Source organism: Micromys minutus, assembly GCF_963924665.1.
Source record: "Micromys minutus genome assembly, chromosome: 1".
Lineage (NCBI taxonomy): Eukaryota > Metazoa > Chordata > Mammalia > Rodentia > Muridae > Micromys > Micromys minutus.
In genome coordinates, this window is record NC_137969.1 from 101,603,929 (window position 1) to 101,621,610 (window position 17,682).

General features: G+C 49.4%; 1 protein-coding gene across 2 annotated transcripts; it reads left to right on the forward strand.

The window, feature by feature from the left end:
• Positions 1-1,991: 1,991 nt before the first annotated feature.
• On the forward strand, positions 1,992-16,825 carry NFIL3 (nuclear factor, interleukin 3 regulated). 2 transcript variants are annotated; one of them, XM_080919265.1, is made up of 2 exons: positions 1,992-2,123; positions 15,039-16,825. In XM_080919265.1, exon 2 carries the CDS (start codon positions 15,194-15,196, stop codon positions 16,580-16,582), a length of 1,389 nt encoding a protein of 462 aa, XP_080775391.1. In that variant the 5' UTR covers positions 1,992-2,123; positions 15,039-15,193; the 3' UTR covers positions 16,583-16,825. The 2 variants fall into 2 exon arrangements, with proteins under 2 accessions (XP_080775391.1, XP_080775390.1); XM_080919264.1 differs by lacking the exon at positions 1,992-2,123 and adding an exon at positions 3,785-3,946.
• The last annotated feature ends 857 nt before the right edge of the window (positions 16,826-17,682 follow it).

The window sequence follows — 17,682 nt, forward strand, 5'->3', positions numbered from 1 at the left end:
ATCAGACCCACACGGCAGCTCACAACCAGCTGTAACTCCAGTCCCAGGGGATTGGATGTCCTCTTATGGCTTCTGTAGGCACCAGGCACACATGCAATGCATCAACATACACACAGGCAATAAGACACTCGTGTGCATAAAATAAAAATAAAGAAATCTTTTAGAAACCAAATACAAATAAAAGGTATTAGATGGTCAATAAACACAGTGGGATGGTACGTAGTGAGCTTTCCCATTGGCCAGAGCCACCAAATAAGGGGTGTGGTCATCAAAGGGTGCATAGCAAACAGAACTTCTTCACAGAGAAATTCAGAAATCTGGTTTGCAAAGTAGAGATAGAACTGTAGACTTGGCCGTTAGCCTGTCACTCATCCCTGTGACTGTCCTTCCAGCCATATCCACAAGACTTCATTTTTCCATCTCAAGAGTCCAGCCAGATAAGTCCTAGACCCATTCATTCACTCATTCAGCCATCAGCCAGCCATTTAGTCATTCATTCATTCAGCCATCAGCCAGTCATAAACAGTCTCCCATGGCTGAGGCTGACGTTATAGCTGAAAACAACTATGAATTTCTGATCTGGCTGTCTGTACCTCCTGAGTGCTCGAAGGACAGATGTGCACCACCATGTCTGTTTCATGTGCTTCTGGGAATTGGTCCCAGGTGCTCACGAGCCATAGGAAAGTGCCTTACCAACTGAGCTACGATTAACCCCATGTTTTATTTATTTTTAAATACATTATATTTATTTCTTTATTATTTATGATGGGTTATGTGTGTGCACCCACTCAAAGCCACACCATAATGCATATACGGAGGTCACAGGGACAACTTTAAGGTCCCAGTTGTCCACTTCCACCATTTGAATCCTAGAGCTCAAACTCAGGTGTCAGGCTTGGTGGTGAGTTCCTTTCTCCAATAGGCCGTCTCATTTTTAATGAAAATTAATTCCTTGGCAACATCAAAAAGAGGATCTCTCTCTCTCTCTCTCTCTCTCTCTCTCTCTCACACACACACACACACACACACACACACACTTGCACACATATACACACCGTATTTTTAATGTCAACTTTTGATAACTTGGAGCCATGACCCCCTGATCTGATACTGTAACAGTCTCATACTATAACATCTTCTCTCTTCCTGTCAGAGTCCACAGGTGGCTTGCCTCCTGAACCTTCATAAAGTGCTAGGTTCGATATCAAGGTCCAAGGTAAGAGCTTCTGGACACCGGGCTAAAGCCGTGTAACCAAAGTTAGACCCGAGTTCGATGCCCAACACTGTGAAAAGAACCCCCCGTGCCCCAGGATGCCCACATCAGATCACTCTAAACCTTCCAGCTGGGCGTGCCCTGAAGCTGATCTCAGAAAGCCACATCCTTGCCCTGCTCTCAGCCCTTACATTGGCTGCTCAGAGAGTGCGTCGGCAGTGTATGAACAGAGTGATTCCTGAGGCTGGTCCATATTACCTCTCTTTTGCTCCTGCATCCAAACCCAGTTTCAGCTCTGAAAACAAGCCAGCAGCCACCTAGAGTAAGAACGTTTCTGACTTTGGCTGGGGAAGTAGCCCACCGATAAAGCACTTGTTTAGCATGTAGCCGCCCAGGGTTCAAGCCCCAGCACTTCTTCAAAAGCTCCGGTTTGGACAGCATCCTTTAATTAGAGCCCTCCATCCTCTCCCTGTTCAGGAGACCCTAGTTACAGCCTGTTCTGTAATCAGCACACTGGTGACTTGGGGAAAGTTCTCCCAGCACAGGGTAATGCTTTAATTTTCTTCTAGTTCAATTAATTGCAAGCACTTGCCCACTAGGTGGACCCCCAGGGTGGTAACACCCGGACTCATCACCACCGAGGTCCTGGAGACCGAACCTCCATCACTTTGTTGAGCTGCCTTTTTTAAGCGCCAGGAGGCGCTAACGAGTTGTTTTCAAAGTTGATATGAGCGACATCTTTCACACTTCCTCTGATTTCCAAGTTAGATGACAATGACGGAAGCACAAATGTGGTGGAGGCGCAATGTAAACTGGCCCCGGGAATGAAGACAGGTATCAGATTTCAAAATTCAGTCTAAAGAGCAGCTTCGTGGGTCCCAGCCGTCCGTTCCTCTGCTGTCAGCCTTGGGTGAGTCAGGCAAGTTCAATTGGTTTCTTGTGAAAACGTTACTCCTCGATTCTACCTACTTAGGGATCCTGTGACATCAGTAAATTCGAGGAACGTGGAACCAATTAGCCAAATCAAGATTCGTTTACATCAAGGTAGTCCGTTCTTCGGGAACAAAACAAAACTAACAGCGTAAAGGGGCGGTGCGTTTTCCAGCACCCGCGAAAGGATATTTACCATATATTGCCTGTCTGTGCTGTGGAGGTTTTATTGGTTAAGAGGTATTTTACCAGCTAGACCCCATCGTTATTGCCCTGTGAAGGCGTCCGAAGTCCAACAGTGAATGGTATTTAAACCAGCGCTGAGTGTGCCTCGGAGATTATCTGTATGCTGTGTGCCTGGGTTAGATGGAAAGGGATCCACTCAGTGAGATGTTCCGGGTGGGGGACCCGCGCACTCGCTCTTTGGGATTTGCTTTCTTTAAAAAATAAGAAGGGGGCGGGAGTAGAGTGAGGGAGTCAGTCATTCGAGCCCAGATCGCACAGTCCGAGCTCAAGGACCTCGCCACCTGCCACATTCCGTATTTGGGCAAGCGCGTGCGTCACTGTCAGGAATATGGCTCCCTTTGCCAAGGCTCGCATTAATCTTACGTGTCTGTAAACGCGGGGAGTGTTTGCCACGTTCCTTTACAATAGCCAACCTGGTGACTGACTTAAAAACATGCCGCCAGATGCCTTGTCTCCCGTTTCCTTATGTCTTTTGTACATCCTAGGAATTGGGGGGAGGGGGAAGCTGGCTGGCTTGTTCACTGGGAGCAGAAAGGACAGCAGAGCTACCAGCTCATCATGCCTCGGGGAGTGCCCTCCGTGGCTCTCTCAAGCCTAAGCACCGAAGATGGGTGGGCGTTCCAGCCGGGCGCACCAGAGCTGCGGACCCTCAGGTCCTCAGAGACAGTCGCCACTTCTCCACGTGGTCGGGGACGCAGACCGATCAGGTCTAGCCTGGTTTCCCAACCATGTTACACAACAACTTCGTAGGGGTCGTCTTCGCCCTAATTGTGTCGGGAGCGCTGTTTGTGTTGCCATTTGCGGCGCTGCCGGGAGAGGAGCGGGACATTTCAGTCGCAGCGCAGCTCGGCTGCCGCGCCCCTTTCCCGGTCTCAGAGGGACCTTGGGCACAAGGAGGCCAAGGTCCCTGCCACGCCCGGGTCCCCATAGCCCTCACCCCGGGTTCTATTGGCAACAGGTAGCCCGGCCCGCTGTGGCTCTCAGGGAAACAAACGAAAACAGTGCTGCACCGCCGAGCGAGCGCAGTGACCCAGAGGGCGCGGCTGGCAATGGGCAAAGGGGTCCTGGGCTCCTCCCAGTCGTGCCCGGGTTGCTCCGCCGTGCGTCCCGTTGCGCAACAGAGCGCTCGGCGTGGGTCCCCACGGACAGCGGATAGCAGCTGCGGCCGCGGCCAGAGAAGGACGCGGACTGGCGGTGGCGCCGCGGCGGAGAGGACGGGGCGGGGCGGGGCGGGGCGGCAAGGAGCCCGCCCCTGTCGACGCGGCCAGTGGCGGCGAGCTGGGGGCGGGCGCGGGCGCGGCGATTGGGGCGGCGGCCGCCCGTCACGGTGGGGCTGGCGGGCGGCGACGTAGCGCGGCGCTCGGAACTGACCTACTAACACACATCTCTCGGCGCGGCCACGGCGCCCGCGGACCCGGCGCGCCCGCCCGTCTCCCGCGCCGCGCCCTCGCCACCGCCCGCTGAGGGCCCGGCGGAGCTCGAATCGCGCCCCGGAGCCTCCAGCCCGGTTCCAGCCTCCCTTTCTTTTCCCCTCACGGACCAGGGAGCAGAACCACGGTAAGCGCTCCGCCCACCGGGGGCCCAGCTCCTCTCCGTGCCCGCTCTTGGAGCGCGCGGCCGGCTGGCGTGGGGCGCGGGACGCGTGCGGGCGCGGCGCGGGGCTGGCGGGAGGCGGCAAGTGTGCGCGGGGCATGCATTACATAAACTTTTGCTGCCTTGGCAGGAGGGGGACTCGCCACCTTAAGGTAGCTGCTTTGGTTGCAGCGCCCTGGCGCCCGCACGTAGCCCCGGCTGCCGCGCGCTCCCTCCTCCTCCCCTCTATTGCATAATGTCTCCGGATTTCAGGAAAATTGATGTTTCGGTGGCGAAGAGCGCGCCGGGGAGGCGGAGTGGAGGCCGATCCTTTTAGCAGCCAGACGACGTGCCCGCTCTCCGGGGTCTCTCCACGCTAGTCCCCAATCCGGGACGGCCAGGGGGAGGGTTGAATCTTGGGGAGCTGTCTTGATTTGCTTAGGAGGGTTGGGAGTGCGAACGGTGACGGCAATCGGAGAAGCCTGCGCGGCGTTTGTTTGTGTCAGGCGCTGTGTCGGCACCGACGTTTTCCACCCCGTTTGTCGTCACCGTGTTTTACGAGCCTTCGGGAAGGTGGAGGGATGTGTCCTTTCTTACATTGCATAATGGGCCAGCGGTGAAACGTGGGCACGGAGGACGAGCTGATGTGAGAATGTGCGCGTATGTGTGCAATGATTTAGTCATTTTAGCGCAGCGTGGCTATTAGATCCTTATTGACACCTTTAAATCGTCCCAAATACGCATATTTTAAAAATGATTCTACGGAATTCATTATTTTTTTTAAAAAAAGGAGAAATCCTAGTGTTGGACACTAATGCGCGCGGGGGAATGGGGGGAGGCTCCTTAAATGTTCCGAGGTGTTATTTTTAAAACCCGGAGGAGCCATTGTGACGTGTGCCTTCCCACTTTTCCCAACTGGAATGCGATGCGTTTCATCGGCTTTTTTTCCCTCTCACCTTATCGTCATTGGCTTTTTCTTTTTCTTTCTTTCTTTCTTTTTTTCAAGACACCACAAGACAAATCATTAATAGATTCCTGGAAATGTGAGGTTATGTAACTGCCGAATTTGCTGGCTGTTGAGCATAGAAAGGGAGCTAATTACGTGATTTTATAATCTTCCCACAAAGAAAGTAGGGCAATCTCAAGCGTTTAAGAATGTCACAATCAACAGGGCTTTTGTTGGTTCTTTTAAAGGATATTCAAGCCGGAAAGTGATGACCGACTAAGCTTTGACATAGCGCCCACTTGCCAAATGTGTGTCTTTTACCCTAAATGAAATGTATGTCTTTCTAAATTTAGCCCTGTCACATTTTAACAATCCTGGCCTCAGTGCTATTTCTGGTTTCTCCAGGGCTGTGTGCAAATACGAGCTCAAGGCCATTTGCTGTAGTTTTAACTCCACGCCTTCCAAGACCTCTGATAAGGCTGTATTTTTAGGAAGGCATTTCGCTGCTCCCAGTGACTGCTGGTGTACGCCAGGGCTCCCATTTATCATTTTAAAGGACACTTTGGAGGAACTGCTGTGTTCAGAGGCCAACAGAGAATGGCCAATTGTCACCTTCCGTTTCTGGTTTTTGTAAATAACAACATCTAATGAGGTCAGAAGTATTTATTTCACATCATAATTTCCCCCAGATCAGATATGAGTTATGGGAAGTATATATAGGTTAGTAGATTGTATTTTTGTCTATATAACCTAGTTTTATTCTTGGAGGTAAATGAATATCCGGATATTACATTTCTTCCCGGACTCTTAGTGTAATGATGTGCGAATATATGTATTTAATAGTGTCTGTGAGATATAGTTTTCTTAGCATACTGTTTACATAATTGAACTACGATATTATTTTAGGGGGCGGAGACAGTCTAGATATTGACCCCTGGAACATATTATCATTCCTATTTCAGCCGTTTCCAAGACGCTGCAGTTGCGGTAGGCCCCCCAGCAGCAGACCCTGACCCACTTTGCATGCTGGGCTGGAAGACCCAAGCCTGCAGAGACCGGGTGGGGGCGGCGGGAGGAGCTTTGCAGTGCCACCTTCCATCCTGCGTCCTTGCACCCCTGGTTCAGGTCTCTGAGATAGGGCACGCGCCTTGGCAGGCAGGGACCTCGACCCAAGATGCTCCCCTTGGGTAGCGACTGGACGAGCCTCGCGGTGGCCCGCGCGCCTCCCCGGCCCCTCCCGCATTCCTTTGTTCTGGCGCGGGGGTCCTCGCGGCGCCGAGGCCCCGCTGCGCCGCCCACCCGGCGGGAGGCGGGCCTGGGGAGCGGCGCGGCGTGGGGGCGCGGCCGCGAAGCGGGGCGGAGGCTTGTAGGGCCGAGTTCGCTGAGATGTGCTCTCCCAGAGCCCGGTGGCCTGAGGCGGAGAGCGGGCTTGCCTCCTGGGCACAGGCTCCGGCGGTGATGGTCCTCGGGACGGCGCAGCCTCAGGAGGACATAGCCAGGAGCTGACTCCGGAGCAACGCTAGCTGCGACCCCCACAGATACCTTTGTTTCTGGAGTCTCCGTTAAATTTCAGAGGCAAGCTCTTCTCCATTCACTGAGTGAGAAAGCAAGATCTACCACTGAATAGCTACAGAAAAGTGGGAGGGCAGTCTTGACTGTGATGGAGAAAGGAGGGTCCCTGCTTGAACGTGGCCAGTTGAGCCCAAGTTCTTATTATTTCTTCTTATATCTGAAGTTTATTTGGTCAAAGGCCCAATATTTTTAATATGGTCGGGAGTCCCCAATTCAAAATCACCCACACAGATGCAGCTGGATCTCCTGTAAAAGTACCTCTATGTACTCCAGTTTCTGGTTTCTCTGGATAGCCTTCTGACTTCACGCCAAAGCCTCCTGGTGTTTAGAGGGTGATCAGCCAAGGCTGCTCTCTGGGGATGGTAAGCCTGGAATTCAGCATCAAAGGATGCTATTGGATATCCCAGGCGCCCCTTTTCAGCTCACAGCTTTGGGAGGTACAAAGAAGGCAGGTGTAGGTACTACCCAGGCGGCTCTGCCCAGTATAGGATAGACCTTCCCTGGTTTCCAGGGAAACTTGAGGGGAAGCCCGTGGATCCAGACAGTTAGAAGGAGCTCAGTAAATGTTTCCCTGAATGCTTATGTTTGGGCTGGCTTTCCTTCACTGAAGCGAATCTCACTAGAACAATGAAGACAGGTTGGTATCGGGCCTGTAAAGATCCACCTTCCCTTTTGTCCCTGATTGTACATGTTATTTAGTGTCTGTACCAAGATAATTCTCGACAGTATCCAAGTGCTTCAAGGTCCCAAGTAACTGGGGTAATGTTTTAGGAAGTGTTTGGAGAAACAGAGGTGGTGAGTTCCCACAGCAAGAGTAGCTTGGCCTTTTCCAGATCTCTGGAACTTTCTGTGATTGAGGTCTCTATCCTGGCTGATCCCTGCTTCTAAACCATCCGCAAGGGGCACTCTTACCCATGCTTGTGCGACTACACCATCTTAGAGGGTACGTGGTGTGCTGTGTGGATGCCAACTAAAGCCAGGTCCCGTTAGACTCATCACTCTTGACCTTAGTGAAGAAACCTGGAGTCACCACTGCTGCCTTGGTTCAGAAATAAGAAGCAAAGGCAGGACCCACTTGGCACCCCCATTTTATACAACAGGTGCTCAGAGATGCTGGGGAAGGAGGCCAGGCCAGGGCTTCTGTGCTCCCTGTGTTCACTCTCCGCTGTTCTGCCTGTCCCTGAGAGTGAGTACACAAGCTCACACTGTACTTTGTGAAACAGTTTCCTTTTCACTGTTTCGTGGGCTTATCTTGGCAATTTTAACATCACCATGATGCAACAGCCTGCAAATTAAAGCCCTTTGTGAAAGGCTGAGCACAGAGTTGAGCAAGGCCCCTGACTCACACCAGCCAGTGGATTTTCTAGCTGACCTAGCCGTGGTCATCAGTGGGTTCCCGGGTTCCGAGATGTAGGTCTGATTGAAGCGTGGGCTGGGAAGGCGCGTCGGCGGTCAGAGCGCTCAGCGTTTATTTTTACCCGGCTTCGAAATCGTGAGCGCTTCATTATTTCCATTGTGACCCAGATGGCAGTGATTCTGTTAAGAGTTGTTTATTTTTAATTTGTATGGAGGAATGACAGCACGCTTGGGACTCAAGTCAAACATAACAAACAATGTAATTGAGGTTTCCCCTATGATGCTTACTTCTTGTTTTTGTCAGGTATGCCCGAGTTTCACAGGGTTAGCACATTGTTTGATATCCTGTTATTTTTCTCCATTTTATTTGAGTTGATTTTTATCCAGATTGGACTCACAAGTGAATGTTGAAAGACACTAACCTTTGCCCACAGACAATTACATAAGAGGGTTTTTCAGTTTCAAAATGAGTTTTTATTGCCACCACCCCCACTTACCTCTCACATTTCTTTGCAACTAATTTTCCTGTAGTTAGAAACGAGGTGTGTGTGGGGGTTGGGGGAAGATTTTGTTTCTCGTATGGCTTTAATTAGAGTTTGGGCTTTTTTTTTTTTTTTAAGTTTAGCAGGGATTTGCCGGATGCCATTCGTTAATAATCTGGGCTTTGTGAACCTGGTTTCACTGGAGTTTGGGTGTTTATAAGCCTTTCAATTATCAGGATACGGTGCCTTTTATTAACTTTCTAGGGATCTTAAATGTAATTAAGTAGCCTTCAAATAAACACTCCACTCTATTCATAAGCACACAGTGCAGTGAACGGTACTTACAGTCTCGGGCCGATTAAGAAAGAGAACGAGAATGTTCAAAACCAGGCTTAGAAAGATTGTGAGCATTTCCGCCATACCCGGTCACCAGCACACACCCTTTTCTGTAATGTTGTGATGTTCTGCGTTGTGTTAGTCCCATTATGCTATAACTAGTCAAGGTTGTGATGTCTGTGTCCTTAAGCTGCAGAGGAGGCTGGAGCTGCAGCTCAGCTGGCAGCCCTGGGTCCTGTCTGCAGCACCCCATAAGCCAATGTCAGAATGGAGAACTACATACAGTCCCAGCGCATAAGAAGAGGTTGGAGGCAGGAGGATTAGAAGCTCAAGGTCATGACAAAGTAAAAATGAAAGACTCCAAGGAACTTACTAATCAATTATGTTTTCAAGAAAATATCACAAACAAGAGCTGGAGTGTTGACTGGGCTGGAGCCCTTGCTAACTGCTCCAGAGGATAGAATCAGGCAGCTGACCACTGACTGTAACTCCAGCTTCAGGGGCTCCAGTGCCCTCCGCTGACACCCCCCCCCCCACAGGCACTGGCGCAATATGACAGATGTTCGCACAGTAGCACATAAATAAAAACTGTAGTCCTTTCTACAAACTGCTATTTCATAGGTAGTAATGATTCCCATTTTGAAACTACTCATCTAAGGTTTTTAAAAATACATTTCTGTATACACACACACATGGACATTCTCTCTCTCTCTCCTCCCACCCCCTCACTGTTGTCTCTCTGTGGCCTTCATTTCCTTAAGCTGTGAGGTGGTTTTAATAGGTGTCCCTGGGTGTCCTGCATGTGTCCCTCTTCAGACTTGCTGCACTGTGTTGCAAACCCTTGCACTGTAGAGACTGTCATACTTCAGTCAACAAAGGACACGTGTGGGCTAATCAAATGCAGGGTTGTCATCCAATTTATTATTAAAGTTAAATCTAATTTTCAAGTAATCCCTTGTTGAACTTGAGAATCTTCTCCATTCCCGTAAGCTGAATCAGGCTTTGACACATTTATTTACAGATGCATCCAAACGGAAAAACTGGGTCAGTCTGTTGCTGGGATAGGGCTGGTCTGGCAGCAAGAGATGGCTCATGTGTGTGTGTGTGTACCCCACGTGTGTGCCAAGCACGTGTTTCTCCTGGCCCTGGGGGTACTTTAGACTGTTGAGTGACTGCAGGCCCTGAGCTGAGCACTCAGGAACTAGAGTGTTTTGTTCTAAAATGTCAGTGGAGTAAGGTGCTCGTCGTGTAAACCTGATGACCTGAATTCAGCTCCCAGATCCTGCTGTGGCAGGAGGGAGCCAGCTTTTGAATGTTGCTGGCCTCTGATTCCCCACATGGACCCACATGATAATAATAAGATTTATAAAGATAAAAAGCTGGGCTTATGTCTATGGAGGTGATGAATTGATCAGTTAACTTCCCGGATTTTTCACAGATAGAGGTTGGGGAGATGGCTCCCTGGTAAGAGCACTCACTCACTGGTCCTGCAGAGGTCCGGAGTTCAGTTCCCAGCACACATTCCCAGCACACACATCAGGCAGTTCACCACCAGCCTTGTCGTGGATTTCTTGATATCTAAGTGAGGATGATGTTCTGTGCTCTGTGCAGAGAGGGCTTATACACTTCTGTTTCTGTAGAACCTGAATCGCCACAAGTCACTTCTGAGAGGTCAGAGGTCAGAGATGCACATGCATTTCTGTAGTAACCGTGGGGAAACCCCTGCAGGATGAACGAACTCTTGTCTAGAATGTATGATGTTGTCTATTGGATTCTTTTTGCAGACCTCTCTTGGGTCGGGTCTTATTTTAATTGCAGAGTATTTAGGTCATCTGACTTGAATATACTCAAGGATCTGGGCTTATGAAATGTAGCTCTTGCCTGTAGCAGGTTATAAAAAGCACGTGGTAATAGTAATGGTGTCTTCACACTAGGCGTGGGAAAGTATGTCAGCTGGCATGACGCGATGCCCGCTCTTAAATTTCTCTTTCTTATTTGTGTCTTTAAGCAGTCACACCAGCTAATGGGCGTGATGGAGATAATGACACTAAGAGAGGTCGCATCATAGAATCGGCATTTCATGTTACTTGTTCACCAAAAAAAGAAACACAGTGACTAAGGTACCCCAGAGCTCTGTGTTGATCTCAAACAGTGACAGTACCGGTGACGTCATGGCTAGATTAGTCATAAGGAGAGAAACTGGGATCTGAGGCAGTCATCGTGAATGCTGATGGTTTGAGAAGGTTGCCCCAACTGTGCTGAGGGAGGTGGCTCACTGGGTGAGGTGCCTGTTGTGGAGTTATGAGGACTTGTGTTCAAGTTTCCAGAGCCCATGGGGAAGGAGAGCATTCGAGTGATCTCAGTGTTAGAGAGGCAGAGAGCAGAGACAGGGCAGATCCTGGGAGCTGTAACAAAGGCGATGTCCCCACGCTAGCCTGCAGCCTTGAGAAACACATGCACTTTATGTATATTATAATAAAATAAAAAGATATTGTCAGCTGTGTTTGCTCTTCATTCATTGTTGAGGGACACAGACTCCAGAGCCATCTTTGCTTTTAACTGCTGTGGTTGATCTCTGGCTTTCTGGTCAGTCTCTCTGTCTTTTGGCTGCTTCGGCATGTGTGTCTACTTTACTCAAACTAGTCACTGGAGAGAGAACCTCAAGTGAAAAAAAGCCTCCATAAGATTCAGCTCAGACCAGTCTGTAGAGCATTTTTTTAAATCATTGATTGGTGGGGGAGGGCCCAGCCCATTGTGGGTGGGGCTAGCCCAGGCAGGTGGTCCTGTAAGAAAGCCAGCTGAGCAAGTCAAAAGGAGCAAGCTAGTAAGTAGCACTCCTTCATGGTCTTTGCATCAGCTCCTACCTTCAGGTTTCTGCCCTGCTTGAAAGAGTTCCTGCTCTGATTTCCATTGATGGTGAACAGTGATGTGGAAGTGTAAGTCAAATAAACCCCTTCTTCCCCAGGCTGCTTTGGTCATGGTGTTTCATCACAGCAGTAGAAACTCCAACTTGGACACTCCACAATGTTGAAATAGATATACTTTTGGTTTTGTTTTTAAAGGTAATATAATGGGGTTGGAAAGTTGGCTCAGCAGTTAAGAGTACTTACTGTTCTTACAGAGGACCTGGGCTCAGTTCCAAGGGATTCAGTGCCTTCTGACCTCCAAGTGTACCAGGCAGGCAAAACAGTTATGTGTGTTCTGGGTTTTTTTTTTTTTTTAAGATAGTAATAGGGTCTGGAGAAGTAACTCATCACTTAAGAATGCATATTGCTCTTTCAGGGGACCAGAGTTCAGTTACCAGTGCTCATAGTAGGCAGCTTACAAAGTGTTGTAACTATAGCTCTAGGGGGACCTGAAGTCTGTGGGCTTTGCAAGATACTGGCCCTCACATGTACATACTCACACAGACACATACAAATAAACAGATATTTTTTTAAAGATTGATGATGATGATGATGATGATGATGATGATGGTTGAAACAGGTATAGTGACACCCAGGAGATTGTAACAAGATGATTACAAATTCAAGACTTTTTCACTACTGTGAAATAGCTTAGACCCATTGAAAGCAGCCCTGAACAGTCCTTCCTGGTTCAGCCAACATGTAGAGTGAGCTCTAGGTCCAGGGTACCTTCCTGTCCCTAGAAGCGCTTCATAACTAGATGCGCGAGGCTCAGAATTTAACGAGATGGAGGCTGTGCGTGTCTGGGACTGAAAGGCGGGATGTAGAGAGGATCTGTAAGGGGTCAGAGCAGGGTCCAGGCTGGGTTGAGGTCTGGGGCTGGTTATCTCAGGGCGTCAGATCGCTGTTCACACCATTTGTGTCTATGAACCTCTGAAGATGCTGAAGGGGAGACATGAGGCAGGCTATGTCCCTGTGCCTGTGACTTAGCAAATGTCCAAATAAATGACATCTGGTACGAGTGGCGTCAGCAGGGCCCACACTTTCAGGTCCCACCATGATCAAAGTCCTGACTGTGTGCTGTGCCGTTTGGCCCTCAGCCTGCCTGCAGAGCCTCTTACAATCTTCAGTCTAGTTCAGTACTCAGTCCAGTGAGGTGTTCCTTATATGGTGACCTAGTAATCCTTAGGTATGTGTGATTGCATGTGCCTACAGGTACATCAGTACCTATGTATGTATGTATGTATGTATGTATGTGTGGAGGCCAGGGTGCACCCTCCAGGGCTTTTCCTCTAAATTCTATCCATTTTGGTTTTTGAGACATTGTCAGTCACAGAACTGGAGTTGACATTGTAGGCTAGGTTGACTGGCCAGGGAGTGAGCCCCAGGGATCCTTCTGTCTCCACCTCCCCAGAGCTCTGCCACCTTTCCCAACCTTTCTCATTGGTCTGGGAGACTAAACTCCAGTCCTTGGGCTTGTAAGTCAAGGGCTTTACCATCTAGTCATCTCCCCATCTGTGGACTGATTCTAGTTAAATAAAATCAGCTGTCTGTTCAGCTTGGCTATGGTGGTCTGCCGTGACTAACACACACACACACACACACACACACACACACACACACACAGAGGGATGTGTTTCCAGATTGGAAGACAGGGCCTGGATAGAGGTGCTAACAGACTATATTTTTTTTATTTATTTCACTTGGTTGCTTGGTTGGTTGGTTTTTCAAGACAGGGCACCCTTTGTGTAGCCTCGGCTGTCCCGGAAAGGGATCATATTTTTGACTAAAGGTTGACAAGCTGTCTTTTGGACTGCAGTGTCTCCCTCCTTGAAGTGGTGCTAACGAGGGAACAGGGGTGTTGTCAGAAAGCATGCTGTCTGTCAATAGCCCCTGGGCTTCATTTGATTTTGGGAGCTGCTCCCTGTGGTGGTGGCCCAATCCGATGGACAGAACCTTGTGTGACCTTGAGATTCTTGTGACTATGGAAAAGACAAGCAGCAAGCAGGCTTCTGTGAGTGAGAAAGGAGGTGGTTGAGATATTTGGCACACATGCACGGAGACCTGCTCTCCACACCATTTCAAAAGAAGCTGGGCATCATGGTTCACAGTTGGTAGTTGAGGAAAAAGCTGGAGACAGAAGGGTCCCAGTGGCTCACGGTCAGCCTAGCCTATATGAGGCAAGTTACAGGCCGTGAAAGACTCAATGTCAAAAGGCAAGGTGACCAAGCCTGAGGAACGACCCCTCAGAGAGTACTGATGTGTGTAGGTTGTGTGTACTTTTGCTTTATGGAGTCGGCATCGGACCCAAAAGCACCAGGAAAGGATTTATTAAATCTTGCAGCAGAGCCTGGAGTAGAACCCTTACCTAGCACTGCGTTCCAACCTCAGCATGCTTGCACAAAGTGAGACCCGATTCATATTATAAATATTATACTTGTGGGAGTGAAACACAGTTGATGATTCTATTTTTTGATTCTTCTATTTTATTTGAAGCTAATTAGTGAGAGTGAAAGAAGGTCTCTCCATAATCCTATAGTTTTGAGGTAATCTTAACTTTCAAGAGAACTGTGTTTGGAGGGGGTTGTTTTGTTTTGTTTTTTTAAAAGTAACTGTTTTAGTGCAAAGGGAATATATAATTGAAGTCTATTAAGCTGTATTTTTAGGATCCCCATAAAGTACTGTGGCTGTCAGTCCTGAAAGTCTGACCGGTAAGCCGGAAGGGACTTGCACTTTGAGTTTTATAAGTCCTGGTACTTCCAGTAAGTGTAACAGCATGATAGTGAGGCCAGAAGAGTTCCCCGGGCAGACTAGGGACCAGAAGGCCCTCCGGGGTGGGACAGCCGGTTAACAGAGTTTACTTAGCCAAGTTCTTACAAAGAGATGCATGTGTTTCTTTGGCAGAGCCCAAGTTACCTATTACTGTCCTAAAGCAGGGAGCGGTTGCACCCTACCGGTCTGGTCACCATTGTGGGGCTGTCTGCCATTTCCTCCCTGTGATGAATCATCCTGTGTGATCCCATGCTTGCCCTTTATCTCTGTGAAACACAGTTTTCCTCTATCTGACCCAGAGCAGAGGGGACGGTAGGAGGAAGCAATGGATGATGGATGGATGGATGGATGGATGGATGGATGGATGCATGCATGCATGCATGCATGCATAGGACTAGACAGAAGGATTGCATGGATCCAAGCCTGGGTAGGTAGAGGGAGGGAGGATGGGGATGAAGGGATGAGTGACAAATTTAGTGACTGGGTGAGTGAGGGACTGAGGAACTGAGCTCCTCTCTCTCCTGGACCACACAGTCCCAGGCAAAGAAGTTTTTTGCCACTGAACTGGAAGAGTTTGTGTATTTGTATCTTTTTTCCAGTTTGCTCACTCTTTAAAGAAAAGAGCTGAGCTGCATTGTGCCAGTACTCCATGACTGCTCAGCCCAGCAGCTGCCCAAGGGACTCATTGTGATCTCCTTTATTTGCAGATAACCCATGAAAGGCTCCTGACATATTTACCCTGCGTGGAACAGCAGAAGGAATATTGATGGTTGAGAAGCTGAAGTCCTTAAAAACCTGAAGGGAGATTGGGGAAGTGATCTGTCTTCTCCATCAGGTCTTTAGAACAAAGAGGTCCTTTCTGATGCAGCTGAGAAAAATGCAGACCATCAAAAAGGAGCCTGCACCCCTGGATCCTACCAGCAGCTCAGATAAGATGCTGCTGCTAAACTCTGCCTTAGCTGAGGTGGCGGAGGACCTAGCCTCAGGTGAAGATTTGCTCCTGAATGAAGGGACCGTGGGGAAAAGCAAGTCCTCTGCATGTCGGAGAAAACGGGAATTCATTCCGGACGAGAAGAAAGATGCCATGTATTGGGAGAAGCGGCGGAAAAACAACGAAGCTGCCAAAAGATCGCGGGAGAAGCGCCGCCTCAATGACCTGGTCTTGGAGAACAAGCTGATCGCTCTGGGAGAAGAAAATGCCACTTTAAAAGCTGAGCTGCTCTCCCTGAAATTAAAGTTTGGTTTAATTAGCTCCACGGCGTATGCCCAAGAAATCCAGAAACTCAGTAATTCCACAGCTGTGTACTTTCAGGACTACCAGACATCCAAGGCTGCCGTGAGCTCTTTTGTGGACGAGCACGAGCCTACCATGGTAGCCGGAAGTTGCATCTCGGTCATCAAGCACTCCCCCCAGAGCTCGCTCTCGGATGTGTCTGAGGTGTCCTCCGTGGAACACACACAGGAAAGCCCTGCACAGGGAGGCTGCCGGAGCCCTGAGAACAAGTTCCCTGTGATCAAGCAGGAGCCCGTGGAGTTGGAGAGCTTTGCCAGGGAGTCCAGGGAGGAGCGTGGTGCCTATTCCACCTCCATCTACCAGAGCTACATGGGAAGCTCTTTCTCCACCTACTCCCACTCCCCGCCCCTCCTGCAGGTCCACGGTTCCACTAGCAACTCCCCGAGAACCTCAGAGGCCGATGAGGGTGTGGTGGGTAAGTCTTCTGATGGAGAAGACGAGCAGCAGGTCCCGAAGGGTCCCATTCACTCTCCAGTGGAGCTGCAGCGGATGCCTACCACGGTGGTGAAGGTTCCAGAAGTGAACCCTTCTGCCTTACCACACAAGCTCCGGATTAAAGCCAAGGCCATGCAGGTCAAAGTGGAGGCTTTGGACAGCGAGTTTGAAGGCATGCAGAAACTCTCTTCACCGGCAGACGTGATAGCCAAAAGACATTTTGACCTGGAGAAGCATGGCACCTCGGGTTTGGCCCATCCCTCCCTCCCTCCTTTCTCGGTGCAGGTGACGAACATTCAAGATTGGTCCCTCAAATCGGAACACTGGCATCACAAAGACCTGAGCAGCAAAACTCAGAGTAGCTTCAAAACGGGTGTGGTGGAAGTCAAGGACAGTGGCTATAAGGTTTCTGAGGCTGAGAATTTGTATTTGAAGCAGGGAATGGCAAACTTATCCGCAGAGGTGGTCTCGCTCAAGAGATTCATAGCCACACAGCCGATCTCGGCTTCGGACTCGAGGTAAACGGCTGCTGACGGAGCTATGCGTGGAGGAGGATGCTGTTGGTACCATACTGGATTTCCACTGGACCTCTAAAGTCATTTCACTGTAGTGTGCACAACGGGTGTCTGTCTGGTGTCCTTGTGTACACACGCTGAAGACTTGATGCTCTCACTCTGCCTGACGTGTAGTCAGATAGCCCCCCTCCCACACACAGAGGCTGTACATATCGAACGTTATTTTTGCTCTATTATAAAGTGTGTATGTTGCCAGTTTCAATAAAGAATTGGTGGCAAGCACAGCACCGCGGCTCTGTCCCACTTGATTGGATGGAAAAGGCAAAGGCCACCTGGGTTTCTTAAGGTAGAGGCTGGGGGGATGCATGTCTCAGTTGGGGCTAAGGCACCTCCCACACTTAAGAGGACCCGGTTTCCCCACCTGTATCTCCAGAGAAGGGACACTAGTCAGGGGCACAACATACAGGAAGATCCCTCGGGCTTGAGCCTATTCTTCAAGTCTTCAAGTTCAGTGAAAGGCTCTGAATCAATAAATAAAGCTATGAAGCGATTGAAGAAGACTCTGGACATCGACCTTTGGCCGAACACATGCACGCACGCACACAGGCAGGCAAACAAAAGGTACAGGCAGGTATTCTACATTTTACCTACTGTGGAGTAACTACTTCCCTAGAATGGGAGAAAACTTATGTTTTCCCCCAATAATCATGTTTAGAAACCTTCTAAGGAAAGGCAGAACAAGGACCTGGGACACAGCTTGCCTGGATGCCCAGGAGATGGAGGAGAGAGTAGAGACAGGTGAGCGCCCCTGGACGGAGGACTTAATTATTCCCCATTAGGGTTTTACTTTAGGACCGTGTTTTCTCTAATGTTCTTTGGTGGAGACTCTGAGCGGTTTGGTGTCCGGCCTCTCTTAGTCACCTCCCTTTTAAGTGTGACACATGTAGCCGTGCCTGAGTCACTGACCCACTTTACTAGATGAAAGACCAGTTTTTAAAACGGCTAAAAAAACAGGAGGGAGGAAGTGTTATTTTGGTTTTTTGGTCTTTTTTTTCCCCTTAACATTACTCTAAAGCTCAACAGTTCTAGAATGTAACCATATTGGGG

What these genes read in the sequence shown, in the direction of transcription:
- NFIL3 (XM_080919265.1), top strand. Translation starts at nt 15,194, where the DNA reads ATGCAGCTGAGAAAAATGCAGACCATCAAAAAGGAGCCTGCACCCCTG.